The sequence below is a fragment of the Mustela nigripes genome, chromosome 18 (genome assembly GCF_022355385.1).
Source record: "Mustela nigripes isolate SB6536 chromosome 18, MUSNIG.SB6536, whole genome shotgun sequence".
Lineage (NCBI taxonomy): Eukaryota > Metazoa > Chordata > Mammalia > Carnivora > Mustelidae > Mustela > Mustela nigripes.
In genome coordinates this window covers 37,908,675-37,927,896 of record NC_081574.1, presented here as the reverse complement: position 1 = coordinate 37,927,896, position 19,222 = coordinate 37,908,675, and the positions used below count along the sequence as shown (strand labels likewise).

General features: G+C 40.7%; 2 protein-coding genes across 6 annotated transcripts in view; one reads left to right on the top strand and one right to left on the bottom strand.

The window, feature by feature from the left end:
- Positions 1–654: 654 nt before the first annotated feature.
- On the bottom strand, positions 655–12,145 carry SMIM19 (small integral membrane protein 19). 2 transcript variants are annotated; one of them, XM_059384249.1, is made up of 4 exons: positions 12,004–12,145; positions 7,902–8,039; positions 6,173–6,297; positions 655–1,104 (listed from the first exon to the last, which is right to left on the bottom strand). In XM_059384249.1, the coding sequence occupies exons 2-4, from the start codon at positions 8,033–8,035 to the stop codon at positions 1,040–1,042; spliced, it is 324 nt and encodes a 107-aa protein (XP_059240232.1). In that variant the 5' UTR covers positions 8,036–8,039; positions 12,004–12,145; the 3' UTR covers positions 655–1,039. The 2 variants fall into 2 exon arrangements, with proteins under 2 accessions (XP_059240232.1, XP_059240233.1); XM_059384250.1 differs by having other exon boundaries at positions 655–1,100; positions 12,004–12,090.
- Positions 12,080–19,222, top strand: part of SLC20A2 (solute carrier family 20 member 2) — a 107,298-nt gene continuing 100,155 nt past the window's right edge. For 3 of the 4 annotated variants that reach the window (XM_059384247.1, XM_059384248.1, XM_059384244.1), the window contains exon 1: positions 12,080–12,169. The gene's annotated coding sequence lies outside the window, so the exon portion shown is untranslated. Of the gene's footprint in view, positions 12,170–12,235; positions 12,255–19,222 lie in introns of those variants that run through there. The other variant, XM_059384246.1, reaches the window with a different exon arrangement.

Here is a 19,222-nt window from a genome sequence, read left to right as displayed (position 1 = left end):
TTCCATTTAAAATTTATGTTCTTTACTTCACAATTATAAAGGGAAAAGGAAACAATGCTTGAAATATTAACTCTAACTCTTAAAATCAAACGAACTTTGATTCAAAAACGAATTCTATGACAGTGATGGGGACAGGTAAACTTCCCGGCCACTAGCTTCCACCAACTTTTATTTAAATAAACTTGAAAAATTAGGTAAAAACATTTCAATGTACGGTACAAGACAGGAGAGTTTTCAGGGAAGTTTAATTATGCTAGAATAGAAAAGTGTAAGGAACCGGTCACATTAAACTTGAGAGTTACACGGCCAAGAAGCAAGTTGCCAACACCAGTATACAGGTGTATATTATTCAGCGGCATGCCTCCAGCATGGTCCAAAGAAGACTGTTCTGATGGGATGAAACTGGGGGATTTAAAAAAAAAAAAAAAAAAAAAAAAAAACCAAACAAGTTCCTGAGCACACAATGAAGGGAAAATATTCCAATCACAGAAAGCTTCCACAATTAGCAGAGAGTAGAAAAGACAGTCTCCTGCACAAGTTCGGAAGCAGCGAAGATCGTTAATTCAATTAACGCGTAGTAAGGACAGCAGTGAGAACCCAAATTTGTCCACTACCTGTATTACATTCATCACAGAATACGACTGAAGAGGATGATAATCTTCCAAGGACTGGATTTTTATTTTTGAATTTCACAAAAATGTTTAAATCACAGTAGCATACTCTCCAGTGTCACTTCCAAAGATGTATTTCTATTCCTCACTGACTGTATCCTGAAGAAATAAAAGGTCTTCACAAGGTAAAATCACCATCCCTGGTTACAGTCTGTGCTTCCCCTGTTTCCCCTTCCCTCTTTTTTGGTATAATAAATGACTTGGCGATATAATTTTGTAAAGAAAAATAAAACTGAGAGAAATGACAAGTGAAGTGATTTTAGGGACATAGGGTTTGGAAAAAAAAAATGCTGTCCATGATTTAGTATATTTAGGAGCTTACTACCAGACTGCTGAACCATTACTTATGTTGTTCATTTTCTGTGATTTCATTCCAACGAGAGTTGCACGCTGTCAGCTTGGTTTTGTGGCTGCTGATAGTCATACTTCCTTGCTATTCAAAAACAAAACAAAACACAACAACAAAAGAAAGAGATAAAATTAATAAAAAGTGAAAAATAATTATTAGCTAACATCATTAAATCACAGTCATGATTCTCAGTAAAGAATTAGCTTTGAATTAAATAATTTTTTATTAGAGAAAATTTATTATATTTTGTGATCCTCTCATTTCTCAATACTGCTGATATCCATTTTTATATATTTATTATTATTTGTATATCAAGATTATTCAGAGCTTTAAAATAATTTTTTTAAAGATTTTATTTATTCATTTGGCAGATCACAAATAGGCAGAGAGGCAGGCAGAGAGAGAGGAGGAAGCAGGCTCCCCGCTGAGCAGAGAGCCCGATGCGGGGCTCCATCCCAGGACTCTGGGATCATGACCTGAGCTGAAGGCAGAGGCCAAGAGCCACCCAGGTGCCCCTAAAATAATTTTTTAATGAAGCTATTTAAATTAACATTTTTAAAAAAAGATTTTGTTGATTTATTTGAGAGAGAGTGTGTGTGCACGAGTTGGGGGGAGAGAGGGGAAAGCAGCAGAGGGAAAGGCGCAAGCAGAATGCACTGGACATGGAGCCTGATGTGGGGCTTGATCTCACAACCTTGAGATCATGACCTGAACCAAAATCAACAGTCAGATACTTAGCCGACTGAGCCATCCAAGCACCCCAAGTTAAATTAACATTTTATAATTTCCTTCTTTCTTATCTCCCACTTCCACCTTAAGATAAGTTAATAATACTACTTTTGTCCACATCATAAGGAATTTGTATTTCAACTTTTGAGTCTAAGAGACTTATTATTGAAGGCTGTCATTGATATAAACGAAGAAAAACAGATAGGCATTCTGCATCCTTTCTGTACTTCTGAGAAATGTTTATTGAAGAAGAATGGTTTTAACCTGCAACTAGACAAAGTATGGAGTTAAAATCTTTGTGAATGTTAAAACTTTTCACTCTTTTCTTTAAGTTTTTACTAGCCAAGAAAGAGATACTATTTATTTATTCTACTTAGGGTGCATCCAAATTTTTGTGGCCTAAAGTTTGTACAATTTTGGGAATCCTCTTTTTTTTTTTTTTTTAAAGATTTTATTTATTTATTTGAGAGAGAGACAGTGAGAGAGAGCATGAGAGGCGAGAAGATCAGGGGGAGAAGGGGAGACTCCCCATGGAGCTGGGAGCCCGATGCGGGACTCGATTCCGGGACTCCAGGACTGTGACCTGAGCCGAAGGCAGTTGCTTAACCAACTGAGCCACCCAGGCGCCCGGGAATCCTCTTTAAGAAAAAGAATTTTTTGTTATTTCCTCTTGAACTGCCAGACTGTCAGGACTAGATAGGTCACAAACACTAAGAAAGAGCCACTGTGAGGGAATTCATAAAATGTGCAAATCCACACATATAATATTTATTTATTTATTTATTTATTTAAAGACTTTACATATTTATTTGACAGAGGGAGACACAGCGAGAGAGGGAACACAAGCAGGGTGAGTGGGAGAGGGAGAAGCAGGCTCCCCGCGGAGCATGAAGACTGGTGCGGGGCTTGATCCCAGGACCTTGGGATAACGACCTGAGCTGAAGGCAGCTGCTTAACGACTGAGCTACCCAGGAGCCCCACACATATACTATTTAAAAGAAAAATGGCTTCTAAAGATGTTTGCATCCTTGTCCCCAGAATCTATGAATATGTTACTTTACAGGGCAAACAGGACTTTGGAGATGTGATTAAGGTAAGGACCTTGTGAGGGAGAGAGTACCCTGTATTATCTGGTCCATCCTAATCACATGGGCCTCAAAAATCACATGGGCCTCACTTTCCTAAGTGCAGAGAAAGACTACAAAAAAAGGAAGAATGACCCAAAAGATTAAATGCTGCTGGCTCCCAAGATGGAGGCAGAGGAATGTGGGTGGCCTCTAGAAGCTGGAAAAGGCAAAGTTACAGACTCTCTTCTAGAACCTCCAGAAAGAGGGCTCTGCTGACACCTTGGTTTCAGACTGTTGTAGGACTTCTACACTACAAAACTGTAACATCACACATTTGCGATGTTTGAAGCTACAGGATTTTTAGTAATTTGTTACAGCAGCAGCAGAAAACTAGCACACCTTATAAACACAGGGATTCTGATAAGTTATATTTTATGGCATTGCCATCAAAGAAGAAAAAAACCTCTATACTTGGTTTAAGATAGTATAGACTGTGTTATTGAGTGTATTACTGCTAGGAAATAACTTCATTTTGACTGGGCATGCATGGAAACTTAATGTTTTATAATTTTCCATATAGAGCTTCTGCCTCTACATTCATTTTATTTTTTAGTATTTAAATTTTTTTAAGGAACTTTTCTTATTGTGGTAAAATACACACAAGTATTGCCAATTATAACTATTTCTTTTCTTTTCTTTTTTTAAGATTTTATTCACTTATTTGACAGACAGAGATCACAAGTAGGCAGAGAGAGAGAGAAGAAAGCAGACTCCCCGAGGAGCAGAGAGCCCGATGCGGGGCTCGATCCCAGGAACCTGGAATCATGACCTGAGCAGAAAGCAGAGGCTTTAACCCACTGAGCCACCCAGGCGCCCATCCATTTGTATCTATTTCTAAGTGTACAGTTCATAGCGCTGTGCAACCATAACCACCGGCCATCCACAGAACTCTTCCCATCAGCCCAAACTGACCTCCACACCCATGAAACAAGAACTCCCCACTCCTTGTTCCCCAGGCCTCTGGCAACCACCATTCTACCTTTCATCTCTGCGAATTTGCCTCCAACAAGTAAAATATGTGTTCTTTTGTGACTGGCTTATTTGTCTTCATAAGAATAATTGTGAAGCATAATGTCCTTAGGTTCATCTGTGCTGTAGCATGTGTCAGAATTTCCTTCCTCTTGAAGACTGAATGACATCCGACTGTATTTCTCTACCACATGTTACGTATCTGTCAAGGACACTTCAGTTGTTTCCGCCTTGTGGCTATTGAGATAATGCTGCTATGTTAAATGTTACTTCTTATTTTGAACTGGTAACATAGGCGGATGGTACAAAATGCGAAAGGAACAAAGGAAACAGTAAAAAGCTTATCTCCCTCCTACCTGATAGGTCCTGCAGCTACCACCCAGTTCCTTCCTGTCAAGGAACTGCTGTCACTAGTTAAGGTAAAATTTGTGCTTAAGACTTTAGAAGTTCTGGGGCGCCTGGGTGGCTCAGTGGGTTAGGCCTCTGTCTTGGGCTCAGGTCATGATCTCAGGGTCCTGGGATGGATTCCCACATTGGGCTTTCTGCTTGCTCAGCGGGGAGCCTGCTTCCCCCCACCCCGCCTGCCTCTCTGCCTACTTGTGATCACTTCCTCTCTGTGTCAAATAAATAAATAAAATCTTTATTTATTTAAAGATATGTGTATGTGTATACACATATGATATGTATATGTGTACACACACATTTTTCTATTTTTCTATTTTTTTTTAGATTGAAATTATATTTCATTTTGGGGAGGGTATGTGCTATGGTGAGTGCTGTGAAGTGTGTAAACCTGGCGATTCACAGACCTGTATCCCTGGGGCTAATAATACATTATATGTTTATAAAAAATAATAATAAATAAATTATATTTCATTTTTCTATTTTCTATTTTTCACCTAAAATTCCATTCCATCCAAGATATATACTAGTGATATCTTGGGTGATCATCCTTTCTTCCTTCTTTCTATACAAACACACACACACACATCTGACTTTTTACTGTAGATGTCTTTTAAAAATGTCCAGTCTTTTCCCCTTAAATCCCACACAGTCCCACAAGGTAATGTATGTTAATAATCTGACACGTATCTTTCCGAGCCTTCCTCCATGCTTCCATGGTTACATAGGACATTTATATTACACATAGATAACACAAGGGATATTTTGGTCATTTGATTTTAAAAGAGTAGCATCCTGGTATATATACTATTTTATCTTGCTCTTCTCACTTCATAATACACCTTGGAAACTACTACTCTTTCTTTTTTAAAAATTTTTAACCTTTTAAAAAGATTTTTATTTATTTGAGATAGAGAGGGGATGCATGAATAGAGGGGACGGGCAGAAGGATAGAGAGAAGCAGGCTCCCCACTGAGCAGGGACCCCGTTGTGGGGCTCGATCCCAGGACCCTGAGATCATGACCTGAGCTGAAGGCAGACACTTAACCAACTAAACCACCCAAGCGCCCAACCACAACTCATTCTTTTAAATGGTGGCACAAAAGGCTGTGGCTTAGGCATACAATTCATTCTGGCTCCATATATTTTAAACTTTATTTCTTGTCCCTGACATACATACTCATGGTGTTTAGTACTATCTGACATATTAATAATAAGACATGAACTCTGGCCTTGCACATTGATATCACATGCCATATTCTTGTAAGCTGTTGGTTTTTGTTTTGTTTTGTTTGTTGTTGTTGTTGTTTTAAGTAGGCTTCAGGCCTAGCATGGAGCTCAGTGCAAGGGTTGAACTCACCATCCTGAGGTCAAGACCTGAACTGAGATTAACAGCTGGAGGCTTAACAGAATGAGCCACCCAGGCGCCCCTGCAAGTCATTCTTATTTTGCTTTGGCTTGCAGCGATTCAGTTCTAATGGAAATGCCTGCAAACTCCACAAATACAAAATTCAAACCCAAACCAAAGCGGGTCCAACTCAACCTCAGCCAGATCCCCAAACACTCTTGGTTTCTTCAATGCTACTCCACATGAGGGGAAGTGCAGAAGAGGGCAGACTGGAGCAGGCAGAGACAGCAGTTTTAACTGACGGTTCAAATATTGAATTTTTGCAAAATTTATAAAAATATCATCATATGAGCACCTTTCTAGGGCTATTCTCAGGGTCCTGGATAGGCCCTGTACAAGCAAAGAGTCCTGAAGCGTCAATTTCACGGCAGATCTGCCTTTGCTAATACTGCTCTGAGCATCTAAAAGAGGCACTAAGTTTTCATTACCAACTCTTTCTGATAATTTTTGCTAATTGAATTCAATTCCAAAAAATTGATTTTTAAACATGCCTCCTTTCAACACAGAATATACTTACAGATGGAATACATTTCCAGTTGTTGTCTTAAACGGATTTTGCTCATTGTGTCATAAAAGCTGGGCTCTGATAAAGTTTCTGCTGTAGGTGGCACACTGAATATCCTCATAATTTTCCTTTTATTCCTACAACACAAAACCAATACGAAAGAGAGATTTATACTAATAGCTGCAGGTCTGTAATGGACTCAGGACTATAGTAATTAGAAGCTACGTTAAAAGGACTTAAGTAACAATGAGCTCATCTTCTGTCTCTGTGAGATGCTTCCTTGGCTCCAGTTTTCTTCCCCTAACTAAAAAGTATGAAGTTATATGTGTAAGGCCACAGAGCTCAAAGAAATCGAAGAAAGCTGAACACAGCCACTTCATATAACAAAGTCACATACCTCCACTGTGCTTCTACTCCTGCACCCCTCCAAAAATCAAGTATTCTATGGCAAAATGCACCAACTAGAAAATATCTTATTTTTCTCCTCCCTCTGGTGTCATCCAAATAAAGCTAAATTACAGGGTTAGAGAATAAACAGAATGTGACTAGATCTTAATTTTGGAAAATAATGAATCACTGTATTTCTTAAATACAATAGCATGGCCTTAGTAGATCCATCTACTTAAAATCAACAACAGTGTCTCTGTTTTTAAAACAGGATGGTGGGGAGGAAGTGGTGGCTATTTTTGGAGAAAACCTGTTACCTGTGGAGCCTTCTCTCAGCCACCCCTGAGGCCAGGCTGTCAATGGGCCAGACAATCCAGATGGGGCAGGAGGCGGGGGTGGGGGGGGGTTGGGGAGTAAGGTGGGTCATGTGGCCCAGAAGGGCAAAACTGCCTGCCTGAGAGCAGGTGCTACCCAGGCCAAACATCAATTATTTCTCAATTACTAATTACTCCGAACTATGCTTTTTTAACCTTGGTGAAGAATACCAAGAAGCATGTGGCTATAAGGAGAAGTGACTCCATCCAACTAAAACTGCCTTTCTTCTTCAAAGCACCCACCCTTTTTCTTTTTCTTTTTCTTTTCTTTTTTTTTTTTTTTTTTGGTATTTAAAAGAAAGGAGCCAGGGAGTATGGAAAAGAATAAATTATGCTACAACATCTGGAATTAAAGCAGGAAATATTTATTGAGGATTTACACTATGTGGCATGCCAGGGACACAAAGGTTAAAGGTCAAAGTCCTTGTTCTGAAGGAACTGGAGTTTTTGTGGAAGGGACAGACAAGTCATCAGATAATACCATTATAATTCAGTAAGTGCTATCATATGGTTGTGTACAAGAATCAGAAGGGAAAGCTTAAAATGTGTGAGGAGAGAATTGCTAAAAACATAGGAATTTGAGTTTCTGCATTTCAGGGACAGTAAACCCAGGCTGGATGATCAAACTAAGCTATATTAGAAATATAATATATGTGTATATGTGTATGTACGTGTGTGTATATACACACACACACACACACACACATATATATAATATATTATATATTTAATGTATATAATATATATAATATAAAGCCGGTCAGGGTGCCCAGAGCTGGACACCAAATCTTAAAGCAACGGGCTCTTCAAAGCCAAAGTGGCATCCAGAGCTCGAGAACAGACCCAAGGAGACAGTACTTCCCTAGCAGGAACAAAAATACTGATGAAATTATTTGTGTGCATTTAATTTGGAACAAACAAACATGTCAACTTTTGAAACGCCCACTTTCTTTCCAACCCTGAAACACTAAAACAATTACCTCTTGGCATACATGAAGAGGACAAAGCTAACAAGGATCACTACCAAGTAAACATTGGTGGCTTCGTTCCAGGCCTCGTGAACGCTGTAATCCATAGAGCCATCGTCCCCCATCACCCTGTAACCTGCAGGCATGGGGCTGGGAGAAAGAGAAGCGAGGAGGGTTTCCGTTAGTGCTGGGAAGACCATTTGTGGAGGGGCTGGCAAACAGAAGGCCTGCTGGCCAAGTCCAGCCTGCCACCTGCTTTTGGATGGCTCAGGGGCTAGAGATGGCTTTACATGTCTACACAGATACACTTTAAATAATTAAAATGTAAAATGTACCTGTATAATATCCTGACTTTTTGCTTCCCAGCCCTTGAAGCCAAAAATATTTACCACCTGGCCCTTTAAGAAAAAGTTTGCCAACTCCTGGCCTACATAACTAGGGCAAGTAACATATTTCCCCTTATTTTTGATTTTGAAACATTTTGTTTTCTGCATGAAGGTGAAAACTGGAGTTTAAAAACCCAATTACGAAAAGATAACAAAAAGGATATATGGCTGAAATGTTACTGTCCAGTTTTTGAACTGTAACTATCACCAGATAAAAGTACCAAAATATTTTATTTATTTATTTTAAAATTTTATTTATTTATTTGACAGAGAGAGAGAGAGAGTGCGCGCAGAAGCACGGAGAGCAGGACAGCCTGATATAGGACTTGATCCCAAGACTCTGGGATCATGATCTGAACTGAAGGCAGACCCTTAACCGACTGAGCCACCCAGGTGCCCAAAAGCACCCAAATATTTTAAAACACAGACCCAAACTGGCCGTGATGTTAAAAAATATCCTGTCATGCTCATGATGGCACCCTAGAAAAGATAAGACTGCCCTCGCAATGCTCTTCCACTGGCCTCTCCAGCGAGTGGAAAATGTTGGAAGCTTTATCTAGTTTTGGCCTCCTGGCCAAATATGCTTGAAAGAAGCTATGGGATAAAAAGTTACTTTTTGCTATTTACACAGCTGTGACTTCTATTCAAGGAAATGGATTCTTTGGACATTTCCACAGAAAGTAAGAATGGTAAGAGCCAGTGTATCAAACAGCAAGTATAAGAGTAATGGTTTCCTCTTTGTGTTTGAGAGTTAGTTGAATTTTTCCTTGAAGAGAAAGTGCCTCCCTTCTGTTGGACATAAAAGGTAAGTCTAATAAGTAAAATGACCTACTATGGGAAAAAAACCCAAAAGCATTTTTAAGACATTCTATAAGAAGGAGAAAAACTGAACAAGTGATAGGTGATCAATGTACTGTAGTTTCTAAGAATAAGACAGTCATTTTCTAATTCCAAGAAAAAGAGTATCTGAAAAGTCCAAGAAATTGTTTTGCAATTTCTCTGTAGATATCCCACAACAATGAAGGCAATGCAGACATTCTTGCACTAAAATATCTTCCAATCTCCTGTAAGCCTCCAAAATGTCCTGTAATGTAGATCTGGCTTAGTAAGTTAATAAGTGTGCATTAAGGGAAATGTCTGTTTTCCTTCCTATAGCTCACCTCTGCATAAAAATGAATAAAATTCTTCCATAAGTTTGCTCTTAGGCCAGGTGGCATGTTTTCACTGTTCTGACATCTGAAATTTTTGTCAGATGTTTGGGGACATATTGTATTCATTTATGATAAAGTGAGTGTCATGAATGATCATATAACCTAGCTTCTGGACACTGAGGTCGAGAGTGAAAACTTTAAAAGACCTATTGGTGTCCGATGAATATAAAGATTGGTCTTGTGAAAATTAGCCAAGTATTAATAAAAACAATTTATTTTAAATCATAAAAATTTATAGACATAAGATCTAAATATTATTTAAACATCACACCAGACCCAATTCCTTGATATGAAAGACTGACTACAGATTTTTTTTTTTGAGAGAGAGGAAGACAGGGGCAATTTGGTATATTCACAGTTTTAATTCTTATTTCCTACAACTAAACTCCAGAATTTCTCTGAAAGTAACATTATGATTCATAGTAAGTAATCAGTCTATTTTAGAAATGGAAACTTTTGGAAGACAAGAGACTATAATTATCTTTATGATTTATGGAATCTAGAATTTTGCTGGTGCTGAAAAGTAACAACAAGGAATGTGTTTTGGGCAAAAAGAGATGACTTTGAGTATCTGATTTGAGATGCTGCAGAAGGCCACAGACAATTATGCCACAAGGGTGGTAGGTTTCTGGGTTGGGAGCTGTTAAATTCAGGAAGAAATAGGGGACATACAGCAATGGCCACTAGAACATTTTTCAGGTGTCCTTTACCTGCAAATTACGGAAGTGTTTCTGACCTGTTTTCTAACACCTGAATGGATCTGACCCAGGTTAATTTCTTGCTTCAATTTCTCACAAAATTCTGTTCATGGGCCACTTAATAAGGGGTATATTCCTACAGAGCTTGTCTTCATCCTGCTACAAATATGTCGGTCTTGAAAAGTATTTAGAGAAGGATTTTGAATTACTACTGACCCAGAATGGTAAAATTTTAACATGAATGAAACAACATGTATTATACAACATCATTGGTATGCAATGACACTGCCATTCCACAGTTCCAGGGACACGCACTTGAATTATTTTTAGTACTGTAGTTGTGAAAGATTTGCACTGAGGGTAGGCCTCTCCTGCCCAGTCCTCCAACATGACCAATGGCACGACTTTGCAAGACTGCCAGGAATAAGGAATGGCCTTGTGAGGAGTCATAGTGCAGACCCATGGCCCACATGTGGCCTGAACTATGACCGTCACCTCCCAGCACGCTACAGTCTAACCAAGTGTACACATACATACTTGCTAAGTAGTTACTTCCTACCACCACAGCTTTCTTCTAAAGCAAAATGCCCATGGGCATTACAATGGTGCATTCCTGGGAAGTTAATATTTCAGCAAGATCACTAAGGTAGCAAGCCATGTGCCTAGATCGTCATTGAGGGCTCTTTTGAGAAAACGGAACTTTTTCACATATTTTTCCTGGACACTAATGCTTGAACAATTTCGGTAAGGAAATTCTAGGATGAGCTGAATTAAGATCCAAGTAAAACATTAGTATCCAGAGACAGAGTTCCCAAAATATAGCAACTAAGGGGTTAGTTTTAGTTTGATTAACTTTTAAGTTGAGAACTAGAAGAAAATTTTCAAGGGATCAAGTGATTATATCCTAAGTTTTAAAATCCGTTTCCTGATTTCAGGTTCCTGACTCCATATCTAGGTGGTTCTAAAATTGTGTAGCACTTGTCATTATGCCTCATTTGGCCTCTCAGAGCTTTGCTCTCTGAATACAAATTCGGATTAGAATCATTTACGCAGTGCCTTACAACACAACCCACCGCGTAAATGTAATTTCCTTTCTCTGTCCTCTGAAACACTGAAGGTTTGAGCCCCTGAATCAGAAGGGTACGAGGTAACAGGCCTTCAACCAAGAGGAAGGAGGCAGTGTGTGGGGTTCACCAGTAGGGCAGTCCGCATGCTGCATTTCTGCCGCGAGGTCCTGAAGCTCCGTTTTACAGAAGAAACCGGGAAGGTGGGAGTGGTGGTTACGTAACTTGCCTCAAGTTGCACAGGCCAGGGCTGTCCCATGCACCTGACACCCAAACCTGAGCCCCTCCAGTCGCGCCCCCGGCTGTGCGACACCCGCTCCTCCCGGAGAGAAATCCGGCCGCGGGGGGGGATAGAGTAGAACCCCCTCCCAGGAAGCGACCGCGGCCGCCCCCGGAGCTGCCGGGACGGCTTTGGCGCTTCGCCGCTCGCAGGCTGCGAAACCCTGCGCGATCCGAACACACCCGCGCGCGACGGCACCGTTCCCGGTCGCCGGCGCGGCTGCCTCGGTGTATCGCCCGCATGGCCCGCACTCGGAGCCTCACTATTCCTCACAACCCTGAGAGGCTCGCGGCACCGGCTAGGATCAGGGCCCCGGTCCGGCAACGCGCGGCGGGCCGCGGTCCCTTCCCCCTCCCGCGCGAGGCCCCGGCGGTGAGGGCGGGGCGGGGCGGGGCGGCGCGCGGGCGAGGGGGCGGGGCCGGGTGACGCGGCCCCGCCTCGGGCCCGGGAGGCGCGGAGACGCGGGTCCACTCACGCTGCTGGCTCGGGAGGCGGCACGCGGCCAGGCTGCTCCGCTCGGGGCTCTTTCCCCTCGGAGTCTCGCCGGACGCGCGGGGCCCGGTCGCCGAACGGACCTGGACGACCTCTGCCTTCGTCATTTCCTGCCGGCCCGCCGGTTTCCGGATGAAACGAGGAGCCAGGTCTTTCCCCCCGCCCTCCCCGCCCCCCTTTTCAGTGTTTGAACGGGAGCGACGCCGCGGCTGCTCCGGTGCCGCCCCCGGGCGCGTGAGTGGAGCCGGGCTCCCTTTCCCCTCTCCCCGCGGCGCGTCACCGGCGCGCCCCACGCCCTCCGCGAGCCCCCGGCCCCAGCCCGGAGCCCCCCGCGGGCGGGCCGGGCGGGCCGGAGCGCCGGGCGCCGGTGCTGGCGGGGGGTGTCGCCGCCCGCGTCTGGAAGCCCACGTGGGTGGAGCTGTGGTGCGCCAACACCGGGCGAGAAGTAGCGGGGACAGGTCGTTGCCCGGAGTTCCGTGCCTCTTCCCGCCCCGCTTCGGCGCGCCCGGGCGTGACTCAAAGCGTGGGAGGGGGAATGTGCATGGTCCCACGAATCGGGGTTAAGCTGGGCAACACGAAGACTTTTTTTTTTTTCCCCTGTAATGAGGACATAAAGTTACTTTTAATATTTACTTTGATACCTCACTTGAGAAAGCATATGCTCTCCACACTGTCTTCCCACTTCCTCTGTCATAATAAATGTTGCGTGGCTGAGACTGTTGTTTTAAAAACTGGATGTGCCCAGGATGCTGCGGTATTGTCCGTTGAAGTGATTTTTGTGTCTTTAAAGAAAAATAAAAAATGTGTGTATAGGGACTTGAGAAATAAGTTTTCTGGCATAAGACAGGTAATGAATTTATGCAGGATTTCAGCATCAGTGTGGAAGTCATCAGATTTCAGTGGTTGGTAGCAACCTTGGGCATAAATGGTCATTGTCCACGTGCTTGAGGTCTTAACTGTTTATGTTGAGCTAGTTCTCTAGGGTCAGCTGACTGCTAATTATGATTCATCCTAGACCTTGTACAAGTTGTAGTCTTAATTAAATAGCAGAGGTAAGAACTAGCATTTAGCCCAAATCCCTTAGCAACTTTTCTCTGCCTTTTCTTGTGGCTCATTCTGTTAAAATTGAACTCACCTTTGTCTGGAGAGCATTGCTTCGTACAGTAAGGTACTAGCTTTATTTATAGTATTAATACATGTTAGTTTTTATGTATTATATATACATTGCCATATATATGCCTTATAACCATTTAGTATGACTTTGAAGTTGGAACATTAGGAACAATAATAACGGATAATGTTGAGTACTGCCTGTTTGCAGGACCTGTGCCAAATGGTACATGCTTTATCTCATTTAATCTTCTGGGATAACTTTTGTGTAAGCATAGGTTGCTCAAAAATTTTTGAATACATGGGTCTATTTAAATAGGTCTAAATTTGGAGTATGTATATTATTAATTACTTCTGTTTCTGCTTTTGCGAAAAAGGGTGTTGGCAATATAAAATGACTCAGTGAATTAATATGTTTTTCAAGTTGGAAGATGTCTTTAAAATTGCATAGAACTGCAATTATTCTCTTTACTTGGGTATTGGATAGTTTCTAAAGCACCGTGTCTCATTTATCCTAATTCCCATAACACACCACATTACCCAATGAACAGGCTATTCTTGGACATTGGTAGAAGGGAAATGTTGGGGAAGCCCTAATCGCCTTCTGAAAGTCTCCCTCCTACCATATTTTTTCTAAGTGGCATTCCTAATTAGGGATCGACAAATGATGATGAAACAAGAAAAGTAATTTTCCAATACCAAGCCAAGGAAATAAAAATCAGTGGATTGGTTATTACTTTGTTGATGAGTCTAACATTCGTGGGTATACAAATGTTAAGAATGTTAGATTATTTGCATTGTGGGGTCTCTACCTAATTTTTCATTTTGCCTTTAATATCATAAACAGTTTGGAGTCCAGTACATTGTGCATTAAGAGGTGAACATTTTGACTGGATTTAATTGAGTAGTTTTGACATCCTTAATCAAGAAGTTTATTTTGACTGTGTTTCCAAAAATACAATGATTTGTATAGGCATAACAATGATGAGAGTGATGGTGAGTTCTAACAGTTTGCAACTTGTCAGATTGGAAGTAGATGAAAAGGACTGGAGAGGACAAGGGAGATGTTTTGGAAAAATACATCTTATTTGTGATGAGTGCACATTGGACTTAACCTGTCTCCTGATTCTAGTGGCCCAGTTGTTGGAGAGGAAGAGATTGGGAATGCTTTGCCGGTCAGTATTTATAAGAGGCTCGTTTACCTCCAGGCCTTCTTTTGGGGAGGGGATAAGTAGAGAGCTGTCACCGATGGAACGATAGAAGAAAAAAATGCACGTATTTTCTTTTGGAGTTAATACTTCCACCCATTGTGATTAACAGATTCTTGTCATCTTGTCACCACATGCATCTTCAGGCACTTTCCTTGTAGACGTTTGATATTTGTGGGCAGCCGCTGGTAGGGCAAGTGAAGAAAGGAAAAAGGGGGTGGATTGGGGGTAGAGACAAAGCTCAGGGGTATACAGCAAAGCATTAATGGGTTTTTCATTTGAGCAGAGTTTAGGAACTGGGCCTCCAGTGGCCTCTGTTATGAAAATCAATCCAGTAGTATTAACTCTATGTGTTTAAAATCTCTTGTATGTTATTTGTATCCAGAAATATGGAGAATATCCCTTTGATGTGTTTTACGAACAATGGAACATTTAGAATACAGTACATGGAAGTTAACTGAATTTTTCATGGTGGCCATTTCTGTATGTTTGTCGTTGTTGGAAAGTCAGAGCGACTGTGATACCAGCATTGGCTCCTGTTTGTAAGGCATTTAAGCAATGTTGTTTCATCCTTTTGGGAGATAAGTTCTTCTCATTCCTTCAAAACTTGGCTCTCATGTGGAGTGCCCTTTGAAGCTCCAGAGAGCAGGGATCTTTTCTCTCACTCATTGCCATATCTCCAGAGCCAAGAACAGAGCCTGACATATAGAAGGTACTCACTCAGTGACTGTTTGTAGAATGAACAAAAATACATCGGAATCCTCTTTTCTTTGCACTACTGAAGTGGCCCGGCCACTCCAGTTTACCTCCTTCACAGAATCTTCAGCCCACAAAAAGATCTTTGAATGTTCGATGTTTATGCCACATACTTTGGCATTTAATCCTTTATGGCTTTATACTGTTATATGAGCATTTCCATGTTTTGTTTTCCCCATCTAAAATAGAGGCTACTTGAGGGCAGAGAATATATATTGATAAAGTACTATTGATAAGGTACTGTTTCTTTATTTATACAGTATAATAATATCTACAGAGTAGGTTTATATTTGCTTTCTTTTTTATTATTTTTTAAAGATTTTATTTATTTATTTGACAGAGATCACAAGTAGGCACAGAGAGAGAGGGTAGCAGGCTCCCCGCTGGGCAGAGAACCCGATGTGGGGCTCCATCCCAGGACCCTGGGATCATGACCTGAGTGGAAGGCAGAGGCTTTAACCCTCTGTGCCACCCAGGCTCCCTTTAATATTTGCTTTCTGAGTGAATGTTAGATACCATAGGGGAAATGTCAGAGATACTGAAAATGTGATTCCAGTCTTCAAGTAGGTAGTATTTTAGTAGGCAAACATTGTGTACAACGGTATGAGAATTTGCAGTTAAATGAAACAACGTAATAATAAGAGTTAACATAGTGCTTAAAATGTGCCAGATACTGTTCCTGGAGGCTTTGCCTGTTAATTTATATGAATCTCATAATGATCTTTTGAAGTAATAGGTACAGTTAGAATTCCCTTTTTAAAATGAGGGAACTGAAGCACAGCAGGGTAAGTTACTTGCCCCAAATCACAATGCAAATAGTAAATAGGGAGCCTGGCTATGAACCCTGGTGGTCTGCCCCCCCAGACAGTGTCATTTCTGTGGGAAATTTACTTTACCAAAGAAGAGAGATCTAAAAGTTGTTACTACTTTTTCAACTGTAAAAGCCTCTTTCAGATTTCAGAATAGCATAAAAGATTGCAATGACTGCACTGCAAAAACAATGCTGTGGATTTTCCAAATACAAGCGTCTGACAAATGGTTACGGGACAGTGTTTTGAAATGACTAAAGGCAAGGGGAGAGAAACTGAATTTTGAATCTCAGAGCTAAACGAGGGTTATAACTCTTTGTAGGTACTGAATTCTAGGACAGTGATTCAGCAGGAAAACTTACGTGAGCTATAATATTGAATGATACTTGATGTCTTACTGCTTTTCTTTTTTAAACACTTACTAGATTCATCCCTAGTGGTAGTAATTTACCAGGAAGTGAATGTTACTGAAAGTTTCCTATGTGCTTCTACCCATTTGCTTTGTCCTTACGTGGAATCTCGATCCACTTTTTCAGCTTGTCTTGGGCAGTAGAGAGCACTGTTGGGGCCAGGAGGCCTCTTCAAACCAAGAACTATTTCTTTGGTGGAAAAAAACTGTTAAAATTGTGCTCTTGATTGGATGACAGACCTGGAGTGAAGTGATCCTGAAGCTGTGTGCAATTGGATGTGGGGCTGCAAGATGAAGCAAGATGAAGAGAAATGGGATTCTCTGAAAACCCACTTTTGTGTCCCTTTTGTCAGGAGCTGACAGTATTATTTTGGGGGTGTTGGGCATCAACAGAGTCACTGAATCTAAACGGCTCCAGAGATAGGGGAGTACATACGTCAGCACCCCCACTGTCCAAGAATCAGAGGAGGAAGTGCCCTTGAATGAAGCATGGGCCCCAGTCCTGGTTAGCAGCCAGGGAGGACACACGCTCTGCAGGTATAGTATTCTGTGTTTTAGATACTTTCTGCTGGGCAGGAGGTCGTGTTGTTTGTCTTGGGGAGATAGCTTTATAATTTGAGTTGTCACTTTAATATCAGCACATATTTGTGGATGGCCTGTCAGGGAAACAGCTTATAAGTATGGATATTGTCGCACCCTTGTGTTCTATTTAAACATTCTAGGAAATAATTGGAGCTAAAATAATCTATGTTGAAGTGTTTTTCTGACTGGTGTGTTAGCTTTAATCTTAATTTCAGGTTCTTCTCTAAATGGGGAGTGTTAGGGAAAGAGAAGATGAAGCACTGATTCGTTTATTTTTGTTCTATCAGTATGGGATAATTTGATAAAATCTCTACTGCCCCATTGGATGAATTTTAGGGTTTTCTGAGCAGGATCCTGAATGTGATCCAGTGCTGATCTAGTGCAGTGGTTTTTTAAGTAGGAGTGTCGGTCAGAATGACCCAGGGTTTATGATGAAAGTAACAGATCTCTTAGCCTTACCCTAAAGATTCAGATTCTTTAGAGCTGGGCCTGGGTATCTGTATTTTAAAGGATCCTTAAGTGATCCTAGTGCCCGCCTCCCTCTGTAAGTACCAGCCTTGTATTTTATAGATAAGAAAAGTGAGGCAAAATCAGATGACTTGCCTAGAGCTGCTGCAGTGGTACCAAGATTGTATCACCAGATAACGTGTAATTTCAGAATTTTATGGCTGGAAGAAATTTTCCAAGTCAATTCAGTAGCTCATTTTACAGCTTAATATAAACCGTGCTTGTTCACACAATTTCCAAGTAATACATGAATGCAGCAAAATTTGTGTTTTCTCAAAGCCTGATTTCTGTCCTGGCCATGGTAAAGATTAAAACTTCAATCACCAGAATTTCTTTACAATTTTAACAGATGTTTTTGTATTAATTTCAGGAACTGTCCATTATTTGCAGTATTTTTTTGTGTACTTTGTGATGCTTTGTTAAAGTTTCTTGAAAATATAGTGTATTTAAAGCTGAAGTGAAAGGTTAAAATTTTTTTATTTAAATTACTTATTTTTTAATCTTAGTTAAAATGTAGTACTGTGTGAGAATTTGTGCTGTTTTATTAGAGTTTCGTGTTTTTAAAATCTGGTTGATTTTTAACTTTTGTAAAAAATTTTTTTTAAGGTATCTTACTTTGGGAAAAGCTCAGCGTGGCTTCTATGTCGTCTTTGAGTATTAGAGAGAATCCTGTTTTGAGCATGTCCTCAACAGAGACCAAAGAACCAGGTTTATTCCTTCAAAAAGTCTCCTGAAGCCTGTGGAGCAGCATCCTTTTCCAGAAGTCGATAATAATATGTTCGTGATGCCTGTGAATGGACTATATGGCCAAGTGACTCATTGAGATATTCATGGAAGAGTGGTTAAAAAAAAAAAAAAAAAGAAGAAGAAGAATAAAAGGCAGATTTCAAGAAGCCCACCAATATCATTTCGAAGTTTTGAGGAGTTGAAAGAAGATAGTTCTGAAAATTTGAGTGAAAGACTCTAGCACATATCTTTACATGTTTCTTACAGCACCTCTGTTAACCCAGCTGCTTTTGTGTATAATATTTGAGTTACTTTCCTCTACTGCAATAGCTGGTAGTCCCCTCATGAACAGAGTTTTATTTCATGTGGATGGAGAGCTAGTGGCTACTAGGAGAAATGGGAAGGGCTACAGAAACCAGCTTCAGCTCGGTAATTACTACAGGGACAGAATGTTGATGAATTGCTTCTTCATAATGCGCTGCTGTTTGTTCACAGTCTTGCGGCTTTAGATTCATCTTTTATCTACTCTCAGCCTCTCTGTGTGCCTGCCTCTTCTTGCACAATTTTTTTAGCTTGAAGATCTAATGACCATATTTTTTCAGTTTAAAAATAAGAATTACATCTTCATAAATAGATCTCTGTTGTTGTTCTCTCCTGCCCAAGGTTATTTTCTAAGATCAAGAATAGAATAATTTCCATTCGTTTTTCAGATTTGCTCTTCTTAACTATTTTTATATTGTTGTTCAATGTTTGGTTTTCCTCTACTCTTTTTAGGTGGAAATGAAGGATGATGTCTGTGTTGTGTTTTTAGTTATCGAGGAGACCAGAATAACATGGATTGTAAAAACTTATAGAAAATTTACAACATCTTTTAACCATTACTCTTTTAAACTTGTTTTAAACCTCCATCAGACTTCTTCTTAGCAATGTTGATATAAATACTACCTTCTTACTCTGCACTTTCCTTTTTGGGGGAAGCAGTAAGAAGCAGGGATTTCTCCAAATGCTGGGTAAGTGCAGAGTGAGAGGAAAGGAAGAGGGGAGAGAGCACTTTTGTAACTAGCAAATGAAGCAGGAGAGAAAAGCTTTTGTACT

Excerpts from the sequence above, each read along its gene's own strand:
- SMIM19 (XM_059384249.1), bottom strand. The coding sequence starts at position 8,035 with ATGCCTGCAGGTTACAGGGTGATGGGGGACGATGGCTCTATGGATTAC. Across the intron at positions 6,298-7,901 it reads CTCTTCATGTATGCCAAGAG|GAATAAAAGGAAAATTATGA; the intron begins GTAATTGTTTTA and ends TTTGTGTTGTAG. Across the intron at positions 1,105-6,172 it reads ACTGGAAATGTATTCCATCT|CAAGGAAGTATGACTATCAG; the intron begins GTAAGTATATTC and ends GTTTTTGAATAG.